This window comes from Xylocopa sonorina, chromosome 9 (assembly GCF_050948175.1).
Source record: "Xylocopa sonorina isolate GNS202 chromosome 9, iyXylSono1_principal, whole genome shotgun sequence".
NCBI classification, from domain to species: domain Eukaryota; kingdom Metazoa; phylum Arthropoda; class Insecta; order Hymenoptera; family Apidae; genus Xylocopa; species Xylocopa sonorina.
Window position 1 is genome coordinate 12804404 of NC_135201.1, and position 24755 is coordinate 12829158.

At 44.9% G+C, this 24755-nt stretch overlaps 5 protein-coding genes across 8 annotated transcripts; 4 read left to right on the forward strand and 1 right to left on the reverse strand.

Annotated features, from left to right (window-relative positions):
* The first annotated feature begins 860 nt into the window (after positions 1–860).
* Nc2beta (negative cofactor 2beta) lies at positions 861–24735 on the forward strand. Of its 3 annotated transcripts, none has more exons than XM_076900835.1 (2): positions 861–865; positions 24183–24735. In XM_076900835.1, exon 2 carries the CDS (start codon positions 24190–24192, stop codon positions 24691–24693), a length of 504 nt encoding a protein of 167 aa, XP_076756950.1. In that variant the 5' UTR covers positions 861–865; positions 24183–24189; the 3' UTR covers positions 24694–24735. The 3 variants fall into 3 exon arrangements, with proteins under 3 accessions (XP_076756950.1, XP_076756948.1, XP_076756947.1); XM_076900833.1 differs by lacking the exon at positions 861–865 and adding an exon at positions 20096–20112; XM_076900832.1 differs by lacking the exon at positions 861–865 and adding an exon at positions 22052–22116 and having other exon boundaries at positions 24183–24734.
* LOC143426953 (uncharacterized) lies at positions 4086–4773 on the forward strand. The gene has a single exon (XM_076900709.1). The coding sequence runs from the start codon at positions 4162–4164 to the stop codon at positions 4771–4773; it is 612 nt and encodes a 203-aa protein (XP_076756824.1). The 5' UTR covers positions 4086–4161.
* Sidpn (bHLH protein similar to Deadpan) lies at positions 4642–6893 on the forward strand. 2 transcript variants are annotated; one of them, XM_076900708.1, is made up of 4 exons: positions 4642–4957; positions 5303–5530; positions 5617–6043; positions 6092–6893. In XM_076900708.1, exons 1-4 carry the CDS (start codon positions 4775–4777, stop codon positions 6868–6870), a joined length of 1617 nt encoding a protein of 538 aa, XP_076756823.1. In that variant the 5' UTR covers positions 4642–4774; the 3' UTR covers positions 6871–6893. The 2 variants fall into 2 exon arrangements, with proteins under 2 accessions (XP_076756823.1, XP_076756822.1); XM_076900707.1 differs by having other exon boundaries at positions 5617–6893.
* Positions 8868–20430, forward strand: LOC143427248 (uncharacterized). The gene is made up of 22 exons (XM_076901181.1): positions 8868–9609; positions 10224–10387; positions 10836–10909; positions 10995–11104; positions 11200–11414; positions 11504–11612; positions 11681–11775; positions 11859–11922; positions 12063–12141; positions 12238–12465; positions 12645–12750; positions 12845–13073; positions 13293–13428; positions 18156–18177; positions 18240–18372; positions 18436–18707; positions 18780–18894; positions 18968–19035; positions 19112–19237; positions 19328–19657; positions 19734–20112; positions 20173–20430. The coding sequence occupies exons 1-22, from the start codon at positions 9586–9588 to the stop codon at positions 20428–20430; spliced, it is 3336 nt and encodes a 1111-aa protein (XP_076757296.1). The 5' UTR covers positions 8868–9585.
* LOC143427249 (uncharacterized) lies at positions 21215–23894 on the reverse strand. The gene is made up of 8 exons (XM_076901182.1): positions 23659–23894; positions 23382–23586; positions 23135–23298; positions 22781–23039; positions 22499–22702; positions 22013–22443; positions 21713–21941; positions 21215–21631 (listed from the first exon to the last, which is right to left on the reverse strand). Exons 1-8 carry the CDS (start codon positions 23892–23894, stop codon positions 21215–21217), a joined length of 2145 nt encoding a protein of 714 aa, XP_076757297.1.
* Positions 24736–24755: the final 20 nt, after the last annotated feature.

Below are 24755 nucleotides of genomic sequence, written 5' to 3' on the forward strand. Positions count from 1 at the left end.
GATAAACGGATTAACGGTGAACCCGAACGGGGAATAAAAGTTTTTTTTACTCAAATGCCGATATTAGATGTTAAACCTGGTAAAAAAAAAGTCGCGATTTTATAGAGAGATATGGATGGCGAAAGGAATATATTTTCCCAATGTTTAGGCCACATATCCGCCGCGTATAAGAGAACAGTGTAAATACGTTCGGGGTATAGGTAAATAACTGTAGATACGTACAGATACGTGGTATGTACTCGGATAGGTATACTATATAATCGCGTCTAGGTGAACACCAAGACGGGTTGACGCGGTATCGCGTCGAGCCACGCCACGATCGCTCCTGTTGAGCAGAAACGACGTCGGGTCCCGCTAATGAGGACGTCCTTTCTTGCATACCGGATAACGTTTCGCCGCCGGGCGACGCCGGGCGTCTCGAATTTCTCGTGTACGCCTCTTCTTCGTTTCGCTCGGCTCCTTCTCTTCTTCTGGGAACGATCAATGCTGAAGCCACCGGGCAAACTCGCTCTTTCTATTTTCTCTCTTTCTCTATCTTACACCTTATCGCGAAAAGTACGTCGCACGTTGAGTTTGTCGTCCATCGATCGAGTTGTACCCGATGGAGACGACGACAGCTCGAAAAGAGTGACGATGGTATCCGAATCGACTCTTTCCGAAAAATCTTTCCTCCCTCTCTCTCCTTCTTTTCTCCACTTTTCTTCTCTCTCCAATTGAAACGTTACAATCTTTCTTCCACCTACGTCCATAGATCGATCGGATCGCCCGTCGGTGATCACGAGATTCGAGAAAACCAGATTGGAGGTGCACGCGTCAACGCACACGAACCAACAAAGTGCTATGCTACCTTTGCGAACGCTGCAAAGTCCTGGATTTGGCAACATCTTGCGCGCCAAGTGTGTATGCGTGAAGCGCATCGACGATCGTCGTGTAAATAGATTAAAGTAAATTAAATTGTAGTAAATGAAAGTATAAACGTAGCGAAAGTTTGTCCTTTGGCTTAACTTAATCGGTATATCGGTCGGTGAAGGAACGCGTTCAACTGAACGCATCAGTTTGCGGGGTTCACGAACAGAGAACAATACGTAGGAAGAGGAAACGGCACGCTGACACGCCGTGGCAGCCGACCAACAGACAGACAGACAGACAGACAGACAGATAGACACGACGGCACGCAGGCACGTCGGCACGCCGGCACGCCGGCACGCAGGCAAGGCAGTTTGACACGCACGCACGGATGCTCTCTCTCTCTCTCTCTCTCTCTCTCTCTCTCTCTCTCTCTCTCTCTCTCTCTCCCCTTCGCCTATATATATGCATGCTCGTTCACACGTACACGTTGGTGGGTAAGTGTGAGTGGGCAGAGAGGTTTGCGCCGCGCGTGCCGACGACTATCTCCTCCGACCCCACTGTCGACGCCTTACCGGAGCACACCCTCGTGTCTCTTCTTTGCCTCCTGGTTCTCCCGTTTCCCCTCGAGCGGCATCGCTTCATCGCCCTTCGCACACACTCGCTGTACGCTTCACGGTCTCCACGGTCCATCCATTCGACCGGTCGGTCGGTCTTTCTCCCTCCCTAGAAGCCATGAAGCGGCGGCCGCCACCGCCACCACCGCCGCCGCCGCCGCCGCCGCCTGTCTCGCGCTGCTTGCCGCACGCCGCGTCGACCACCCCGTTCGCTCCTCGCCGCGTATCGTCCATCGTCCGACGTGCGCCGCCTGCCGCCACTCGCTCGTCACCCTCTGCCTGCCCCTCGCCAACCTCCCCATCCACCCTCGATCCCCAATCCCCAACTCCCAACCCCCAACCACCAACCGCCACCCGCCTCGAGGGCTCATCACCTCGACGAGCCGAACAGCACGGATCGAGCTTGTCCTGTGACGGCACTTGCTCCGCTCCCTCGACCGCCGCCCGCTACCTTCAACCGAGTCGGATCTCGATTCGAGCCAAGCCGAGCCACGCCACGCCACGCCACACCATGCCGCGCTGCGCCGCGATGCGCTGCGCTGCGCCACGCCACCCCACGCCGCTCCGTGCTGTGCCGCGCCACGCCACGTCGCTTTCGAGATCGCACCGCTGCTGGCTCGTGCCGTGCCAACCCCGACAACGTGCCATCATCCGCCTCTACCCCTCCGCCACCTTTCTTCGGCAACTCGTCGTAATTCCCTACGCCACGGCGTTATCCCCGTCTATATCCAGTCACACGCACACGACCGACCTGCTGCTACCACTACTACTACTACTACTACTACTACTACTGCTGCTACTGCTGCTGCTGCTGCTGCTGCTGCTGCTGCTGCTACCGTCACCGCTTCCATCGCAGCCTTTTCGTTTCTCAGCACGCGTACGCGTACGTACGCGTGTATAAATTATATATGTAGATATGTAGAAAGAGAACGAGTGAAAAGACAAATATGCAATGAAGAAAAGCGAGTAGAGACGCTGTTAGACAAGTGATCGGACAGGGAGAAAGAGACAAGAGCTCACCCCGTGAATAATCACGATGCTTATCATTTTTTTTCTTTCTCCCTGTGCATTCGCTATAGAATCTTCTCTCTTAGGAAACACTCAACGTTCATTCGTTACTTCGCGTACGGTCAAATATCTAAAAAGAATAGCTAAACTTGCAAGATATTCAAGTTCAGTTCACCACTGTTTGCTAATCGTTCTGCTGTCTTACGTCTGTCTTTAAATTTCCAATCAACAAATTCAATACCATATATTTACTCCCGACTCCACGTTAGGATCTAAGTAAATGTCGCAATTCTGTCACTGGATACTTTCGGCTATGGTGTTTTGGACAAAAAATTTCAAGACAATTTAAATTGGTTCCTGTTTTAACGAGACATCACGGTTGTTAAGCGGTAAGCGGCATTGGGAAAAAAGGAAAAGAAAAAAAAAAGAGATCAAGGTAGGTCGCGTGCAACTAGCAACTCGCTAGAAATGGCAAAAAGGGAGGAAGAACGAGGAAGGGTGAGATATTGTAGGTGTGTGCGCGCGAATGAGAGAGAGGGAGGTAGAATAGATGTAGCCGTGGGCAAGGGCGCGCGTGAGCGGGCAAGCGAACCCCATCCTCCCCATCTCTCTTGGCCCCTTGACGGTAGCGGTTCTGGCAAGCAGCCACCATCCAACCCCCGCCTCACGCATGACCAACCGCGACGCGATCCTCTGTGCGGCGGCTCCCGGCTTCTCGCCCACGACTCACACACGCGCGAATCTTGCTGAAGAACCGCCAGCTACCGCTCGTCGGCTCGCAGTCCGTCACCGTTTCCCATCCAGCGAGGATGCAAACGTCTATCAACCGATAAAACGGGACGATAGGAAAGATCGGAATCGTACTACTCTCGGTAGTACACGCGCTTTCGTTCTTCGATGACCCGATCGATCGAGTGATCCCCGATTAACTATTTCCGCATGTTTTTTCACTATTCTTGATGTATGCGCGCGATCACGAATACAAATCGAGAAACACTTTTCTCACTGAAACTAATACGCGCCGTGAAATCGAAATCTATCCTTTCTGACACCGGACCGGATCACCATTTTACATGTCCTATATTTAATTCCCATTCGTGGAAATTTCACCAAATACCTCGACAGTCTACCTTACTTTTATCCGTTTCCGAAGATTTACGATCGCAAAAATGAAAGCGAACGTCGCATCGAATGCATTGCGACAAGAACAGTGGTTGAAATAGTGTAAAATGAACATGCACGGTGAATCATGATAATATAATTAACTTGTCGTATCATGAGTGTATCATGTGACAATCCACGTGGTGTTGTGGTCTTCACGTCGGGATGTGCTTCTCCACGGGAATGAGTGGAAACTTTGGAAATGTATATTAGAAAGTTTGGTGATCGCCTTACGCGTACAGATATCTCGTACAAATTATACGACGGAACGAGTTTACTTGGAGAATCGAGTGAGATGCAACGACCGAGTTTCTCCACCCGATAACATCTCTATGGAAGATGATGCATGCAGGTTTATACCGTGATTAAACAGACGTTTTACGTCGGTATCGTACGTTACGTTGGTGTGTTAAAAGGAAGGGAAAGAAAAATTAGGAAACGATAATCAACCACCGCATGCTGCTGTACAAAGTGATCGAATTTAAATATTCCAGTGTTAGCGTGGTGCCGTAACTTTTTAGAACGCGAAATGCTGAGTGCCTCAGCCGCGTCCAATCGACTATTTTGGACGCTGAGACCCATTTTGCCACTGACACAGTCACCGTCACCGACACCGACACCGACACCGACACCGACACCGTCACCGTCGTCGCCGTCAGCGTCGTCGTCGACGTCGTCGTCGCCGTCGTCGCCGTCGTCGCCGTCGTCGTCGTCGTCGTCGTCGTCGTCGTCGTCGTCGACGTCGTCGTCGTCGTCGTCGTCGTCGTCGTCGTCGTCGTCGTCGTCGTCGTCGTCGTCGTCGTCGTCGTCGTCGGCGTCGGCGTCGTCATCGTCGTGGTCGGCGTCGTCGGCGTCGTCGCCGTCGCCGTCGTCAGCGTCGTCGTCGTCGTCGTCGTCGGTGTCGGCGTCGTCTTCGTCGTGGTCGGCGTCGTCATCGTCGCCGTCGTCGTCGTCGGCGCCGTCACCGCCGCCGCCGTCGCCGTCGTTGTCATCATCATTGTCACCGTCGTTGTTACCACCACCGCCGTCATTGTCTTCGTTGCTACTGTTATTATCACTGTTATTAGTATCGTTGACAGTCTCGTCCTTATCATCGTTCCCATTATTGTCAACACAGCCGAGGGCCCGTGTGGCCTACTAAGATGACCGCTCGTCTTCATTCGTTGAGGCATCAAGAAAAAAAATCAGCCGGCAACATTCATAGGCATCATAATCATCATCATCAACAATCGCAACATCAACAGAGCTTACATCAAGGACCAAGTCCGGCAGCAAGCCCTAGTCCGAGTCTTAGCCCGAGCCCCAAACACTCGGACGGTCGACGAGTGAGTAACTTTCATTTTTATTATCTCTGTCTCTCCCTCTTCTTCTCGCGCGCGCCCTTCCTTTTGCATAGGAAGAGAAAAATTACAAAGGAAATCCATCCAAAATTACAAAAAAAAACCATCGCGCATTTTCTCGCAAATAAATTCTGCGTATAAAGGAATCATCAGGATGCGATCGTGGAAAAATGAATACAGTTGGCGAAAGGTATGAAAGAAAAGGGAGAAAATTACAAAGTAGAACGTCTACAGACTGGATAACGAAAAGATTCTACCTTTCTCGAGTGGAGAATCTTTTTACTTGTATCACGATACGTAGACGTACGGCTGGGTCGCATTATTTTTCAGGCGAACAAACCACTAATGGAAAAGCGACGGCGAGCGAGAATCAATCAGTCGTTGGCGGCGCTGAAAGCGCTTATCCTTGACAGCGCTCGGCTGGAGAACACGAAACATAGTAAACTTGAAAAAGCGGACATTTTAGAGTTAACAGTCCGGCATTTGCAAAGGCAAAGATCGCTTGCTCAGCCTGGTTTATCGAGATACAAGGCTGGCTATCAAGATTGTTCCAGAGAGGTATGTTCCGCTTATCGCAAAAGACTATGGGAACAATATCGAACAATATCGTATATAGCTAATATTCACTTGGTTTTACATCGTAGGTAAGTCGGTATCTCGATGCGCCGGACATAATTACAGGGAACACGACACCGATGGACCCTGCGGTGAAGCAAAGATTACTACGGCATTTGGATAGTTGCGTATCGGAGTTAGACTTGGATCTGGGTTCGAGGCCGGACAGCGGATTAGGCAGCAGTCCCGGAAGCGTGACGGATCGAGTGACAGGCGCGGGTAGTCCCGGTCCGTTGGAGCATCATGTACCATCGACCGCACACTGTAGTACAACGCTGAATCCGGTCGGCTTAATAAAAGCTGAAATTCCGGATATCGAACCAGCTAGGCCCGATAGCAGTACTACCGCCGGTGATGAAAATAACAATAACAGCAACAGCGGTAGCAATAGCCGGCCAACTTCTGCCTTTGCCGGTCAATTGAATGCCAACAACCTTGATTCTCATCACCACCCATCTCCGTTGCCTCCACCACCGCCGCCCCTTCCACCACCACCACCACCACCGCCTCCTCCTCCTCCTCCTCCTCCTCCTCCTCCTCCAACTTCGCTCCCGCCCGGAATATCGGTTATCGATCAAGCATCCGGTTCGCAACAAAATCCAAACATGTTGTCGGTCGTCCAAGTGATACCTTCCAGGCTACCCGATGGTCAAGTAGTGTTCCTGCTTCCTAGTCATTACGTTCAACTAGCAGCTGCCGCCGCGGCGAACGGTATCAGTATAGGGCCAAATCCACCAACGGCTATATGGGCCGCCACTAATATGTCTTTACTCAAAGCGACCGATAAACTCGCCGCGAAACGACCCCATGAAGATATGCAAGAATGGCACGACGCGGCTACCGTTGCTATTAACGCCGCTGCTGCTGTTGCTGTTGCCGCTACCGCTGCCGCTGCCGCTACGTCCGCCAACGCTTCCGTTTCCGCTTCCATATCCGCTTCCGGCCCCGTTTCTACCATCTGCTCAAAGCCAGCCAAGAGTTCGAGACTCGATCAACCGGAACAGCCGCTTGATTTCACAACCACCTCTAAGAAGTTAAAAATTTCAACAAAATCCTCGGTACCAACTGTGAACGACGTAGCCGATCATCATATCCAGCAGCAACAGCAACAGCAACAGCAACAGTTTATAGGTCGTTTGCCCAGCGAAGGATCAGTTCCGCCGCATTCGGAAGACAGACCGTCCAGTCACACAAACAGTGAATTCGTTTCAGGGATTGGTTTACCATCTCCTCTACCGCAACCGCCTGCGAAGGACGACGAAGGAATGTGGAGGCCTTGGTAGAACATCGTTCGGACCTTTCTTGCTCTGACTACATCAAAGTGTCCGCATACGTATATCGTATTATAATATTATAATATGATTACGCGTTAATCATTTAATGTTGCACACTATTCGATGTGTGCGTGTGTGTGTGCGTGCGTGTGTGCGCGTCTGTGTGTATGCGTGTACGCCTTCTCTGCGTATGGAGGAATAATCCCCCACTGGTTATTCGCAATGTATTGTATCATTTGAATCGCAAAAACGAAAGGTGCATCGGAAAAAAATATGCCTGTCTTTTAGCTTTGTCGTTTAAAACTGTAATAACTGTAATACGAAGTAAAGTTTAACAGAGGACAAGAGTGCTTTCTGGCACGCGAAAAACTGGCCGACCGAGTTTGTCGACCCTTCACAGTGTCAGTGTTCCAAAATTATGTACATTCGCTACTCGGATGTATTATAATTGTTGCATACCAGTTTTATCCCGAGACGCGTTCGTTGTTCGCCCGTTTAGTGCAAGGAGTGCCTAATGATGGAGACAAAGAAAAAGAATAACAAATATATAAAGTGCTATCAGAGGAAGAAGAAAAAAGACACTGGGGGAAACTGTTTAAAACGTTCAAAGGTGACCCTGCATGTCCCTGTACTTATGCATATACACGTACTTATACGATAAAGATCTAGCACGTTTTAGGATGCGAGTCAAAGAGGAGGGTTTCGCGTATAATATTATATATTATTCCGCCGTCGCGTCATGTACATAACCCCGATTGGAATTATAATTAATGCCAGATATATAGATTTATTTTGATGTTAACTAGGTGTATATGAGTGCGAGATAGTATAGAGCGAATGATGAAAATACGAATAAATCCATATCGAATGTGTGTTAAGAGGACGGGTGTTCACATTCTAGATGAACCACAGTTTCCAGTTAATTTACCTCTACAATTGCTACGTCGAGACCAGCAATTCCTTCGTCAATGTACTTAGACATCGGTCAATATAAATATGCTGATACATACTGGTGAGAGTCACGAGTTTTTTTCTTCGTTTCTGCAAATTCCTTTTAATCGGAGCGCAGATACTTGGAGACGGTTCTCGGTCGCGTCGATCCTAGATGATTATTTTCTTACGGCGTCGCTCCCGTGGACATTGAAACGTTTTCCGGAAAGAGAAAAACAAGCCTATGAAAACATCCCCTCCTAAGTAGGGAATAATAGAATAATTTAGAACCCGTCGGTCTACTCACCTGTTTACGGATGAACGGAATGCTTTGAAAGAAAGTTGTACCTGCAGTTAAGCAAGGGCAAATCTTGGAGAGAAAGAATTGACACTGCTCTTGTACCATGCGTCAAATCTTACCTTTGAATTTCACGTAAGAATCTGTAACAAACGAAACGTTTAGAAATATTTAATTATCCTTTCTCCATTCTATTGAACAGATATGAATGGTCAACTCGATGAATCATAACCTATACGATCAAACTATTTGTAAATAGTTATTCGGTGATAGTATCGGTAATAGTATCGGTGGTAGAACGATGCATTTCCTATTAACTTTAAATCTAATTACAAATTGTCGTCGTTGTTTGATGAATACGTAAAAATAATAGAAAAAAAAAGAAAAAAGAAAAAAAAAAAAGAAAAAACAAGACTTTGTAGAGAGAGAGAGAGAGAGAGAGAGAATACATACTTACATGTAAAATGTTTAAAAGATTTCGTTTAAAATAACACTCCGACTGTGTAAAAGCAAAAGAAAAGAGTTTACGACTGAAAAGTCTCCGGATGAATGGTGGGAAGAAGAGTGACGGCGATGTCGATAGCGACGAGGACGACGTCGCGCCGGTAAGCGTAAACCTGAACGAACTTCGAAGCGTGTGACATCACTCTTCATTGTTGGAGGTTTACGTCATTTTCGAGTCTGGCTTAACGCTCGGTAGGAGCGATTTACTGTAGCTAGTCGCTAGCATGTACATTATACTGTAGATACTGTCGCAGACTGGAGGCGGGAAGTGATAGACGAAAGAGGCGAAAAATACTGTTGCGACTGCGCGAAACATGTTGGATGTGTCGTTTCTCGTAAAACCGAAATTATCGTATCCCCTTGTCGGCTTCTTACTCTAGATCGAATTGAAATTGGAACGAAATTAATTCGAAGAAAGAAAAGGAGAAAGGGTGTTACGGAGGAGTGAGGGTAACTAAGAAAGTAAGAGAAGGATAGTGCAAGGAGAGGATGAAAGAGAAAGAAGAGAAAAGGTTGAAAGGATAGAAAAGGAAAACGATGCGAAGCGCGATGTTCAACAGTGGTAACGCTGATTTGTGATTTCATCGAGAGTCGGTGATTTCGCGGAGACAACTCGATGCGAATCCGAGTCTAGTGTGTTTTCGAGCGGTAGAGTGGTTTTCGCGCGTGGATAAAATTACGCGCGACATCACTGATAAATCGAACGAAATTTTCCGAAATGTGTTATTTATTTGTGGTGCGTTCGCAGCATTGCCTCTTTGACGACGCGTTCTTACATTTTAAATATAACGGTATATAAATAAGTATGAGCAATAGCGGGAGTGCACAATCGGAGCTCTCATCGTCGATTTTTCCAAACCGTCCGAGCTGCTGCACTCACCGTTGTATTTTTCAACACGCGTTACAGACTTTTAAATGAATGCACGTGAAATGCAGCCGAAATCGATCTTTTTCCATTTGAAGTTTACCACATATGTTTTTCGTGCGTGGGCATGCAGCACCGAACTATCGTCAAGGTTAGTGTGTCTGTCAGGCTCTCCATCGCCTTGCGAACTTATGCTAGTTCTCAGTGGGTAGCAGTCAGTAGCTGCAGTAAGTAATTAAATGGTACACTCTACGTATCTCTGCATTCCCTAATAATATTAATAACGATAATAATAATAATAATAATAATAATAGTAATAGTAATAGTAATAGTAATAGTAATAGTAATAATATAATAATAATAATAATAATAATAATAATAGTAATGATAATAACAATAATAGTAATAGAAATAGCGATAGCGATAGTAATAGTAATAATACGGTTGACGGACATCGTCGGGGCACCACGATTCTTTAGACGGAAAAAATATCATAATTTCATACGACTCTCCTTTTAAATAGGACAATCGAAAAGTCTCTCCTGTCGGACAATTAAAAGATAAGTATAATTTGATGGACGTATAGATTCTTTGCTTAACGCGTGTCGTTTCGAACAATGAGGTCTTCTCGTGTGTCTATCAAAGTTTACGTCGACAGATACAAAGAGAATTTATGTAAGCACAGTTATCGTTGGCACGTTAGTTATCCTCCATGTCTTGTATCGGCCAAACCATTTCTTTGACAAACGTATCATTTTGTTTCAGGGGATAAAAGCGTACGTGATGTTGTCGTTTCCAAACTGGATACAAGTATACAAAGAGCGGCGACAACTTGTTAAAAATTATTCAATCGCCGGCCCTCATACTTATATAATGCTTCAAGAATTTTGCATCTTTCTCACTGAATTGGCACGTTTGTGCAAAAAAAGGTAATGCAAATATTTATCCAGTTTCAACGCGTTATCGCTCTGAGAATCGTGGGACAAAAGGAAATATGTGTGTATTGCAGGTTTAAAATATCAAACGATTGGTTTCGGTTGATCGCACCAAAGACAGTTTTTCGACAATGCAGCGTAGAGTGCTTTTCCTTGTTGCAAAAGGATTTGATATCTGGAAGTATGTTTTAACTATGCGACGCAATTTTAGCATTACCACACTCCAACCGAACTATTATTTTATCTGCGCCACCCTACGAGTCTAGACTATCTAGACGATTGAGAAGATGCGTGTCATAACCTGGATGCATGTGTTATATATCGAATCCTCTTGCAAACTATTCAAAGATATTGAGACGTTTCCAGTTTGAGTGTGATAATACGGTTTTAAATCGAAAACTGTTTGTTTCGCGTTGATTAATTCATACGTATCTTATTTCAGAACAGCCGCTTCTATGAGTGCCACTTGTCCGTTACACTGTGATGGAAAAAATATTAACCATAAAAGCGGTACAAGTAAGTAATTTTACGGGTATTCGGAACTATATTTTATCTGTTTTTGGAGGCGTATCGTATATGGTTATGATGTTTATTTCTGCAGATAGAATGGCATATGAGGTATTTCTGGGCGGATCTTGTAATCCAACCACATGGAGGTCAGAAATAGCAATACCGACTCTGCAACGGCTTGGGATCACTTACTACAATCCCGTAGGCTAACACTGAAATATCAATCTATCTCTCCACCTTTCTTTCTACCGTCACCGGTAATCGCAATTCGATCTAACCGCAACAATGTATTTCAGCAAGTGTCGCAATGGGGACCAGAATTGATAGCTCAAGAGTACGAGGCAAAGCAGACGGCGAAAGTATTACTGTTCGTAATCGATAATCAAACGCGCAATACCGCAGGTATCATCGAGGCAGCTCAGTTGGCAGCTACGCGCCGCGAGTCTCTAATCCTTGTTATTTATCCGTATCGTCAAGGTCAAACGATACTCGGCGAGACAGTGTCTATTCAGTGAGCGTCCGCTTTCGTTTTCACCATCGGATAAAGCCCCGGCAGAGGTACCGGACTTGATGTTAATTCTACTTTCGTCACATTCGCAGGGAATATTACGACCTGATGAATGGATTGCTGGTACTTCAGTATCTGATGGAAAGACAAAGGATACCGATATTTGAAAGCGTACCGGTTGCACTCAATTGTACATCGAAGGTAAGTGAACAGTTGAATGCGTGCGTTAATCAAAGATCCGTAAAAGTTGTACGTGTTTCTTCTCGCAGGTGCTACGCGAAAAGATTAACATACAAGATCTACATTCCGAAGATGGCATTAGACCGATTAAAATATCATTCGGTCAGAACGGGATGGACGTGGTGTAAGACATTTTCGATAAAACTGTAAACGTGTAAACAAACGTGCGAATCATCGATTTATAATGTGATCTGCCCTATTTTCCAGTATGCTCAGGGAAATTTTCAAGTCCATGGATATAAACGATAGCGGAACCGTGAATCTGGAGGAAGTGAGTTTGTTTAGTAGCTTTTACTTGTTCGTTCTAATACTCGTTTCTATAACATTCGTTCTCCGTTCTCCGTTCTCCGTTCTTCGTTCTTCGTTCTTCGTTCGTCGTTCTTCGTTCTTCTTTCTTCTTTCTTCTTCTAGGCTTGGATAGCGTTACAATCGACCGTAAAGTGCAACGTGTCGTCGGTATCGGATCTTTTAAACGTGATGAACAAATCGGGTAACGAAACTAGGCTATGATTATCTCTCGTACGTTTGCATGTATATACGCGTATATATATATAGATGTATATTGTTTTTATTTGAATACTTTCAGAAGCATATAGGACGTCGATAGGCGATGGTTTTCCAACGAAAAGGGATTCGACAGAGTTACGGATAAACTTTGAGCAGTTTTGTACCTTAGCCGGCGAATCGATCTGGAGGACAAAGAGCAACGGCGTTTCTTGTGAAAGTGAGATACCTTCAGTTTGGAGTATATTATGTAGGAAGGCATCGAAATTTCTTCGCAGAGCTATAGTGCAACCTTTTAACCGTTTCTTAGGTATTTCTTATTCTCAAAAATTTCCCATGATCTCTTGCGTAGTAGCGTGTATACTGTTAGCGTGTATGAACTAGCGAACAGGTTACGCGACGTTACGAGACGCTGGTGCCTCGATTAATTGTTGACGAAAACGTTCGTGCAGTCGACTGTACAATTCGTTCGACCGTTGAACTTTTTAGATTGGACCAATTCCTACGTGCCAGAATCCGAGAGGAGAGACTTGTACGTTGGAGTGATCGGTAAAGATCAGTTTTGGTTAGAAGCAACCGCGGCGCCCTTGATCGAGTGAGCATTCGAGATGCAACGTTCTTTCAATAATCGGAATTACGTCAGTGCGTAATTGCGTCTCTATCGAGGGGTGAATTATTTTCCGTTTTAGATCGATGGGATTGTCTTTCTATCGGTCAAGCCTGAACGAGTACAACGTAAAAGCGCTACCGCAAGAACTGCAGAAGATGAAGAACGCGCGATTAATATTATTGATCGTGCCACAGCATTCACGTGGTATCGCTACTATGGCATTGGCAGCTCACCTAATTGGATTACGCGCAAAATTAGTCCTATGCGTTCAAACGCTTCCCGAAGGCTGCATAGTTTCCGGTGAAAAGGTGAGCACATTTTCCTGCAAAGATTCTCCTTCCCCCCTCTCTCTCTCTCTCTCTCTCTCTCTCTCTCTCTCTCTCTCTCTCTCTCTCTCTCTCTCTCTCTCTCTCTCTCTCTCTCTCTCTCTCTCTTTGTATCCATCTATCATCTGCTGTCTATTCATCGAAGGAAACTTTAAGGCAATTTTTTGTAGAAAGTTACCTCTTTTTTTTTCTTTTTTTTAGCTAACCGAACAAGCCACAAAAGACTACAATCGGGGAAGAATGTACCTGTCGGACTACGCGATGCGCGAAGGTGTACCTGTTTTTCAAAATATCGCAGACGCTTTACAACATGCGATACAGCTAGTTCAACGTCTCCGTTAATTTTTCTCTTACTCTGTGTCTTCTCCTCTCCTCTCTTCTCCTCTCCTCTCCTCTCCTCTTCTATTCTATTCTTTTCTATTCTATTACATTCTCTTCTCGTCTCTTCTATCGACTATCCATATTCCTTTTCATTCTTCCTGCCACCCCGTCTATTCTATCTTCTTTTTATTTTTTTAATTTTTTCCATACGAGTAAACTGATTAATTTATTTTTATTATTAGCGATAGTGTTCAACTACCGATCGAGCGAACGAACGAAAGACAAAGTTGTGCTTGTTCAGATAACGCGAACGCGAAAGATTGACAGTAATCGTGGAATTTTTATACGAATTTTAGCGCATACGTTACGCAAGGAACAATGTGCTATCTCGATCTGTCGGAGATTCGAAATAGTTATGTTTCAGACTCTGGAGGTTGTTTTATTTCCACAAAGTTGCTCGTATCGAGTATGCTGCGGTCAGCCATGTACTTTGATTTTCAGTGAAATTACTCGCGGTAGTCGAACATAGATTTTATAGCGATTCAACTTGATAATTTTGTAACCATTTGGTAACTGGTTGAGGATTGATATACGTGTATTTGTATATAGAATATTAGTTGTTTCTAACGATTTAATGATAATTGATTTAAAATTATTTGGTACAACGTATGCGTGAGGATGCGTAGAAGAGGTTTGATCGTATTAAACGTGCATGCGTGAGTGTGTATAGAAAAACGCGTACCTGTGTACGAATAGAAACCCTTCATCTGGCGCTATACTTTATACTCTGTTGTACGCTGCTGCGACGCGTAATATATACGACAAAGATATAGGACAAACAGAAATGAAACATGGATGTATATAAAATACCTGAAACTCGTTCGACACTTGTCGTTGGACAGTGTGAATAGCTCTGTACACATGTCCTCTCCTTTCCTCCTCTTTCTTTCTTTCTTTCTTTCTTTCTTTCTTTCTTTCTTTCTTTCTTTCTCTCGCTCGCTCGGTCACACTCATTCCCATTTCCTTTGTTGTTTTTTACAACTCTCGATCAATATTTTCTTTATAAAAATAAAGAAGAATATTGTGTTTTTTTTTTTTTTCTTTCTTTCTTTCTTTCTTTCTTCTTACACGTGTTCGTTTCGTCTATTTTTCTCATCGATCGTGGAAGAAGCAATGTTATCCTTTTATTTGTTTCGATTCGGTAAAGTGAGGCGCGATGGTCTACGCACGATTGGCCGTTGGTAGAAAATAATATCGATAAATATTTTTTAAGGAACGTAAAACCGGTACCATGGCTGGCAAAAAGAGAGGTGTGTACACGGCGAACCTGGAATCAAAGAAAAAATGCAAGTTCAAACAGGGAAGAGTGAGAAAATTGGTTGCGCGTCGATGATTGTGTGTGTGTGTGTGTGTGTGTGTCTTACTTTTGATCCTCGGGAAAGTATAACAAAGCGGTAAGCGTAGGATCGGAAAATGCCGCTTCCGCTGTAACGAACGCTTCTTTGCTCAAGAGGAAAGCTCCAGCCAAATCACCGTACGCTAATAGTCGGGCCGAATCTTCAGCCAAGCGCAACGCCGTTTTTATTCTGTCCCCTACAACGTCCGTGACCACGATGTTACCAATCTCTTGAAGAAGTCGAGCAAGCGATTGCAGCGTCAATTTCGCCGATGTTAACTGCTCGATCGTACGTACTCGTAGCAATGCGTCAACTTCCCAGTCGCGCAATTTCAATCCTACCGAAGGAACAGTGGTAACGCCATTCAAGAATTTCTGACAAAGAGAATCGAACCACTTTCGATTAACGGACGCGGGGAGAGTGAATGATTATCGAAAGATTGAAATGAATTACCGGTTCGGGAATGCCTAGAAGAAGTTTCAGCTGCGTGAGAAAGGTTCCGACAACGATCGTTCGTTCGGGGACAATGGTAACCGGTTCGTTTGATTTTGCACCGACGCAAGCCTCGATCGATGGATTGATCAACACGACACCGCCCCACCTGCACGAAAACGGAAGCAAGGCAACAAGATAGTAAAGAGGGAAGAAAAGAAAAAGCGCGAGAATAGGCGATTACCTCGGCGAAAGAAATGCTTCGATGTTGGCGTTCACTTTCGATCGATGACCGGAACGCGTGTATATATGCAACGGAGCATTCTCGCAGGGAACAGTGTAAACGACGAAATTAATGGTTGGACGAAGACTTACTTGCGAAGCTGTAACAGAATAAAAGAAACTACCGTATACGGATTAACAGACTAGAGTAACAACGTAACGACATAACGAACCCAATTTTTTTTCCAATGGCGTAACCAGCTGGGGTAGGACGTCTTCCGGTAGTGCAAAATGCCTGCCCAATGGGCCACTGTCGGGCACGCGTTTCGGATTTACGTCCAACGGAAGTAAATACAGCCATTGGGATTTTACGGAAAAATTGCTCAATATCGAAAGCTCGCTGAGAAACGGATCGACGTACTCTAAAAAAAATTCGACCGTAAATTTTCAATATTTATCGCGTGGCGAAAGGTACGGATCTGCGTGCTATACGTCTACGTACCCTCGGCCATCGAACGAAGATCCATGGTAACTCTTAGTTTCTCCGGGTCCGGATTTACGAGGGTGATCAATACGTCGTAGGCCGGGCTAGGTGGGAATCTTCTTCTGTTTTCCTCGTCTAGGTTGTAAACGGTCGGATCGGTGAGCGCATTTCTCGTTAAAACCAGCGACTTCTCGAGCAGCATCCATTCGGACAGTACTCGAGTCAAAGTCTGGCTAGCTGAAATATAATAAAGAGGAGAGCGTGAGAAGGGTAAGGGTGAATCGCAGAACCGGTTGCTAGTGTGCTTACTGGTTTCCGTGGAAAAGTAAACGGTTCTCTTCGAACCAACGAGAACCGCGTCGTTCAGATTGTTGGTTTCCAAGAGTAAAAGTTGCCCTACGCCGAGATCGAAACTCGACGCGATCTTTTCCAGTTCGTGGTGCGTAAACGCAGAAGCGACTAAATTACTAGATATCACGCGACGAACCACTTCTAGTCGATAAATACCTGCAACGATTCCAGTATGTGTATTATATACGTTATCGTCTACAATAAATAAATCAAACAAACAATTTTCTTTTACTCACTGATATTTTTAAAAGCTTCCGTTATGTCGCGCGCCAACGATTCCGCGCGATCTCGAGAAAGAGCCGCAACGATAAGTTTCGCTTGCACGTTCACCTCTAGATCGGCGAGTCGCGCGATTCCAGCGTAAGGGAGTGGTACGCGAGGCATCGCGGTGGTATGCCACCAAAGGGGAACTCCGACGCCCAACAACAGTACAGCGAAAGATATGCTCGCATAGATTCGATACTTTTCTGGAAATCGTGCAAACTAACTTGTTTTATCCTTCATTCTTAATAAATATCGCATTTATCAATATATCAATTCGATCTCTTACGAATACCGTAATGCTATAACTTTAAGTGAATGCTGTAATAATAGTAACTGTTACACTGTTAGTATGTACCGAATAATCCGATGCGTCACGTAATAAACACGAGGACAAACGTTTCGTGTCTCTGCGAGCGTGATTAATTAACCGATTAACTTGTTTTAAACACACCGCTGTTTCAACTCTGTTTCGTGTTCGATCGAAATGCACCAAAGAGATCAATTCAACCGCGAGAATTCATCGTTAAACGATCATCCTCGTTACCTTGCGGTTCCGTAACCCGCTCATCGGTTCATCTGTTTTCGAACAATCGGAACGGTTGCATTCACGCGAGCAACATAAGCCTGCTGCAGTAAGAACATCGATATCAAGGTCGAGAGACGGGGAAGAGTCGCTGCTTCGTTGAGTTCGTTTACCAGTCGTTGGAGAACCAACCGACCAACCAGACGGACGGAAAGAAGGCGAACCGAGAACCGAGAGGGTTCGATACGGGCAAAAAACGGCAACAACTCGACAAGGAGGACGAGACGAGACGAGACGAGACGAGACGAGACGAGAAGAAGAAGAAGAAGAAGAAGAAGAAGAAGAAGAAGAAGAAGAAGAAGAAGAAGGAGAGAGAGAGAGAGAGACAGAGGGTTCATGACTCGATTCTACATGCCTCGAAGCAATACGGCAAACACCGGCACAAAGTGTACGCGATAACCGATAAAGGTATAATTGATTTCGATTTTCCTCGATACTCGCGGAGAACGGAAACGATTCGATTCCATTGGCAGTATCAAATTAATCGATTTTAATTAACACCGCGAAGAACAAATTTCCGAGTTTCAGTCGAAACGTACGAACCAGAAAGAGATGCAAATCTTACGAGGAACGCTATACAATGGATTTTATATCGCTTCTAATCGTAAGACTAGTCGTAAAGACTTTGCGTATGTACACAAGTATTTTGGCTGCGATATCGTTAAGCGTATGAATCGGTCGTGTATCAAAGATGATAGCGTGGAATCGAAAAAATTCAACAATGAATAAGTAAGGGAAAAAAAAAAGGAAAAAGGGTGACCGGGTTAGATGACCCGTCGTACTCGACCTTCGAGGTCAATCTCGTTCAGTCTCGGTCACCGAGAGACTATGCGAGCACGCTTGGTTACTCGACGATACGAATGGAGAATAATAGGTTTCTCTCGTTCTCTTTCTCTCTCTCTCTCTCTCTCTCTCTCTCTCTCTCAGGTAGCCCGTAGTTCTTGAACGGTAACGCGGCCAACGCGGAAGAAGAATGACCACGGAAATGACCGACGATCCGTATCCGGAAGTGATCGATACCAGGGGCAAAAGGTAAGAAACTGAAACTGCCAATTGAACGAATGTTAGAATCCTTTGTCCGGTGATCGTTTCAGGAACTCGAGCGACCGTTCCGGTAGACTCCTGTTACGATTTATCTCCGTTTACTGGAAGTCGTTCGTGATCGTACTTTGGCCGTTGATTCTGTTACCCATCGTGGTCGTGGTCGTCGTCGTCGATACCACCGAGGTTCGTTCCTTTTCCTCTTCCTTTTCCTTATCGTTCGTTTTATTCGAATGGTAAATCGCGCAGGTTCGCGCGATGCGATGTCTCTACGTGGTCGGTTTGATGGCCATGTTCTGGATGACCGAGGTGCTTCCGTTACCGATCACGGGCTTGATCCCTGTCGTCCTCTATCCATTGATGGGTATCATGAACACCGGCGACACTTGTGCCTGTTACATGAACGACACCACGATGATGTTCATCGGTAGCATGGCGATTGCGATCGTTATCGAAAACTCGGGTCTACACATGCGTATCGCGCTGCTAATTATTAAAACGATCGGCTGCAGCCACCGAAGGTATCTAGCGTCGAAAGACGTTATGCGTTATCGAAAGATTCTCTCCCGTTAAATACGATCGAAAGTTTCCAGGTTAACGTTTGGCCTGTTTTGCGTAACCATGTTCCTCTCTATGTGGATTTCGAACACCGCTGCCACCGCGATGATGTTGCCCATCATCGAAACCGTCCTTGTCGAACTCGAAGCTGTAAGCAAGCTACGCGTAATAAATATTGTCTGCGTGTATAATCGATCGATAACTGATAGAATTTGATTTTCAGCAAGGTTTGGGCGATATGTTCGTTCGAGAGAGCAACAAGAACTCGGAAGAAGAGGAATGCGCAGAACCGTACGTAGAGAAAGAATCCAACCTTCCTCGAACCGAATTTTCTTCCAACCGGTACGCTCTTTCTTCTGTTGCACAGGTCGAAGAAACCGACGAACGTCACCACGGTCTACTATCTCGTGGCAGCGTACGCTTCCAGTCTCGGAGGCGTGGGCACGTTGGTCGGGACCGGCACTAACTTGACCTTTAAGGGATTCTTCGAAAGGTATCGCTCAGCCTCTATTCCTCCTCCTATATTCGATAGTCGTAGTGTATCCTGTTACGTAACACCTACCGTTGTCGTCGGCGTTCTCAGACGATTCCCAAACAGTTCGGGCATCAGCTTAACCTCGTGGATGCTTTACTCGGTCCCAGCGATGCTTCTGATGGGCTTTCTCACCTGGATCTGGCTTCAGGTGATGTACATGGGAATGTTTAGGCCGGGAAGCAAAGATGCACGAGCCATCGATATTGGCGCGCAAGGGGAGAAAGTAGCGGCAACGGTGATTGAGAGAAAATACAGAGAACTCGGCCCGATCACGTGGCACCAATCCTGTGTCGGCGTGCTCTTCGCCACGGTAGTCTTACTCTGGTTCTTCAGAAGTCCTGGGTTCGTGCCCGGTTGGCCAACTTACATCACCGATTTGTACGTAGACGCGCAACTACAATACTTATACACTGTATTTACCACTCATCTCTTTCTGTATTATTATCGTTTCCAGGCACGTTAAAGACTCGACCGCGGCAATGTTCGTCACCATTCTCTTCTTCGTTTTGCCCTCGAACCTAGATTTTCTTCGATCGTTCGACCGCGATCCCGTTAATCGTCCTGGCAAACCGTCCTCCGGCATGATCACCTGGAATCTGATACATCAAAAGATGCATTGGAGCTTGATCTTGGTTCTAGGCGGTGGATTCGCCATCTCGGCCGGGAGTACCAGTTCGAAACTTTCATCCATTATAGGGAACGCTCTGACCGGTTTGCAATCGATAAATCCACTCGCGATACTCTTAATCGTTTGCGTTTTTGCTGAAACTCTCACCGAATTGACCTCGAACGTGACCGTTGCGAACATCATCTTACCCGTTTTAGCGGAAATGGTAAGTTTCTACTCCCACTTTCCACTATTATTTGAATACTTATTCACCGTGTCGTTCCAGTGCATCGCTATACGTTTACATCCGTTGTACTTGATGCTACCAGCCACGCTCTGCTGTTCATTCTCGTTTCACCTGCCAGTGGGCACGCCACCGAACGCGATCGTAACTGCAGCCGGTCGCATAACGAGCAAAGATTTCGCGATCGCTGGAATAGGACCTAGCATTATCACACTTGTCGTTACAACATTCGCCTTCTCAACTTGGGGAGCGTACGTCTTTAACTTGTCCGAGTTTCCCGAGTGGGCAGCAGCTACCTAAACCTATCTAAACAAAACTTACCAATAAATTAGAGCTAACCAACCCACTTACCATCTACGACCGTGTCGTAATCTATGATAGTATCTCTATCCATTCTTCTCCCTTTTATTGCGCCAATTATCGCTCTCGCTCCCTGTGCAGCAATACAAGGAAACTTTTTATTTATTTAAATGATTGCGCGCGTACAGATCGCGCGTGCGCGAGGAAAACTTGACTTAACCAAACAATTTCTCTCAACCTTTTTTTTAGTTCAAGTAAAAAAAGAATAATAATTATTTTCATTAAAAATGAAACACACACACACACACACACACACACACACACAGCTGACATTCCGATGAACGAGAACGGTACATACCTGTGATCATTGATCGAACAAAAACGAGTCCGACTGTTAAACGTGACAGACGAACGCGGACCAACACCGATTCCCCCCTCCACTTCCGTTTAAAATGGCAGTTTGCCAACAACAGCTGCGCACCACCATTGATGGCGCCATCTCTTCAAACCGTTACTCGACCAGTTTCGTCACCGTTCGAACAGATGCCGCCCACCATCGATAAGAAGCAACATATTTCTGTTTTTCTGCTACGTAGATAGATAGATTTGTTGTGTTTATCGATTGGAATTTTATTTAGAAATTCTGATCGCAACGGCAAGATTGAGAGAATCATCCATACGCTCCGAGTAACTAACTAAATAAATAAGTAAGTAAGTAAGTAAGTAAGTAAGTAAAGTCACTCGGTCACGTTTAATTTTCTAACCACTTTATTCGATCGTTTAATTACGAAAACGCGTAACAAGGATTGGATATCGTTCCAGGTCTATCATCGAAAGATGCTAGAATTCGTAAACGGGAAATAATTTCCGTAAAGTTTGGTCTACTCTCAGGCTCCGTAGTCCAACAAGAATGCATTAATTTGTAAATATTTAAAGGAACATCGATTGGTTGCTCCAAACGACCATTTTCGTATATAACGTAGCGTAACAAACGATCATCCGTTACATTCGAGTAAGGAAAACCACCCAGCGTACTCATCTCCCAGAGTACTACCCCGAAAGACCATACGTCACTTTTCGAGGAGAATATTCGGTTATGCAAAGCTTCCGGGGACATCCATCTTATCGGGAGATGTTGCGCTCTATTCTTTCTAGCTGTTATCACGTATACACCGTTACGTGACAGCCCAAAGTCGGAAATCTACAGATCGTTAACCAACATAACTCGTCTTTCCTTAAACTTTCCTTCACCTAAAAAATAGTCGACCCAACTAACGAATACCTTTATGGTCAAGTCTGCGCCAAGAAGTATGTTTCTTGCCGCGAGATCTCTATGAGTAATTCCCTTTATTTCCAAATGTTCCATACCCAGAGCAATTTCTGTAGCGAATTTAAAAAATTCATAACCTTTCATTTTACCAACCCGATAGTCGTTCCTGCCGCTACTGATATTCACGTATCCTTCAGTGTTCTCACTAGCAGCTTTCCTTTCCATGATATTCGAACGTACGCTACCATCTGAAGCTGTAAATCGATAATCTATAGAATTTCTATTCGAACAGAGTCGCAATTAATTAGAGACCGTTTCAAATGTTCGATATTGGATGTAGAAAAATCCTGTAGAATACTTTGTTGATCGTGATCGAAAACAGTTTCGTCGCAATGCTGCTTCCTTCGATGATGCAAGTAAGTTAACAGATCACCGGCTTGCATGTATTCGAGCAGGATACATATCGGTTTAGTCGGTTGAACGCAGTAACCTACGAGGTTTACTAAATGAGGATGATTTCCTGCTGTTCTCATCATTTCGATCTCCTTCAGAAGTTGCTGCCTCGCGTCAGAACCGATCGAGGTATCCCCCTGTCTGGACATTTTAACAGCGACCAAACTGCCTTTCGTATCGTTTAAACGACCAAGATATACTTTTCCAAATTGTCCACTGCCCAATTCACGAATCAATCGTACGCTCGCGAGAGGCACCCTTAATTTATCCGTTTCTTCGGTGTATCCCTCCTATTAGGATTAAATTTTAATCGGTGCGTAGTCGTACGCAAAATTACTTTCCTACCTCCGACTCGTTTTTGGTGTACAAAATGTTACGCTTCTGTAGTATCGCCTCTGTCCGCTGAGACTTACATTCAGAAATTGTACGTATACCGATAGGATTACGCTGCTGATTTACAACGGAAAAGTTGTTGTAGTTACGATATAATAGAATACTTAAAACTCCAAATAGAATAAAGCTAGTTATTATTCCGATCAGCACGAACCACTGAAAGGCTCTGTATTGTTAGAAGAGTATAGTACTATTCGACTATGCTTGAACGTTTCAATTTTCTCAATTACTTACGATACGCCTGTCATCTCCAGTTTTAATATCGGATAGTAGAGAACGCAAAACGAAACTTCCCTCCGGTCCGAAGCAGCCACGATAATCAACAGTCTTGACTGTGATTTTATAATCATCGTCAGCTTCTACGTATTTCCTGTCGCTTGCTTTTAAATTCCAGAAAAATGTACGCTTGTCCGCGGATACTTGTCCTATTTTAATTACATCGTACAGAGGTACCTTGTTTCTCTTAGAGGTAAACCAATAGGGTGCACCGATGCTACCGAACAGCAGAGAAATGTTTAAACAAGTTTACGAATATCTGTAAACGAAAAGGTTCGTTCGTTCGTTCGTTCGTTTCGTCTACACTTTTACCTGATTACATAAAACTGTACATCGGATGCATCGGAACTTATACTCCAATCAACGACGACTTGATTTTCTGTTCGAGTTACGTTTACTTTGGGCACTGGTAGCTTAGATTTTTCGTTGGCGCAATTACATGCCAGACCTATGCATTCAGGAACTGTATAAATTACCTATAATTACAATTGAAATAGGCAATTCTGATCTGATAATAATCGATCCATATTGTAATACGATATATCTAGAAGCGACTTACTTCGGACGCGTTAGCCACGTATTTCATTCTCGGATTAGCAAGAACTTGCACTTTGTAAGAACAACTCGGTTGAATGTATAGATCTGGTAGCTCTGTCGAGTTGTTGTGTTCAGGCAACGATGCGTTTAGCTGCTTGTTACCCTCCAATATATAAAACAGCGATCCCTCGGGACATCCTTTTTTCTGCATGCCTGTGACTATAATGCTATGATAATACTACTATGAAAAGGTGGCAGATAAGTAGCAAGACCAGACCAACAATTAAAATATGAAATACCTGTACGAAGAAGGCTGCCTAGTACCGTTCGGAGGTAACCAGGATATATTCAATTTGAAAAATTTGTACGCATCTTTTCTCTCCGCATACTCTCGATCTGGCAAAACTTTGACGGTTAAATTTCGAACAGCGCCAACAAATTCGCCGCCCGTACCTTTCACATGTTTCCCATTGTAGAAGAGAAAGAAAACAACCACACCGTAGACGAGTAACGGTTGGATTTGCGACAACAACATTTCATTTTCAACTGAAATGAAATTCTTACTACGTACTTACTATGCAAGCCCGAGCTCTGACTTTCGCTGGATATCAAATTTTTATCAGTTTATCTGATAAAAGATTCTTAATCGTCGCGATAAAGACGCGATTAGCCAAACACGTTAAACGCGTGTGCGCGTGTGCGCGTGTGCGCGTGCAAAAGACAAGTGCATATTTTTATTGAGAACGGCACACCTTTCGTAGAGACTTTTCAAGTAATTAACGAATAATTAACGGGAATTTCTGTTTACGTTCGAATGTTGCAGAGAAAGTATGGCCTCGGCTACCATATCACCGACCGAAGACGATGAATTGACTCTGCCCCGTGCATCGATCAACAAGATGATCAAGGAAATTCTACCCCACGTACGGGTAGCGAACGAGTCTCGGGAATTGATATTGAATTGTTGCACCGAGTTCATTCATTTACTTTCTTCGGAAGCGAACGAAATTTGTAATCAGCAACAGAAGAAAACTATAAACGCCGAACACGTTCTTCAAGCCCTGGAGAAACTCGGTTTCGGCGACTACAGTGCCGAAGCAGAGGCAGTTCTGCGCGATTGCAAAGCCGTCGCGGCTAAACGAAGACGTCAGAGCACTAGGCTGGAAAACTTGGGAATTCCAGAGGAGGAACTTCTTAGACAGCAACAGGAACTGTTTGCCAAGGCGCGAGAAGAACAAGCAGTTGCCGAACAACAGCAGTGGCAACAATTACAAGCGGTTGCACAAATGGCTTCGATGCAACAGGCAGATAGCGAGCAAGAAGATTATTCCTAAATAACTTTATACGGATTATTCTATTATTAATCTTGTTCCCTCTCTCGTCCCACCGTTCATTT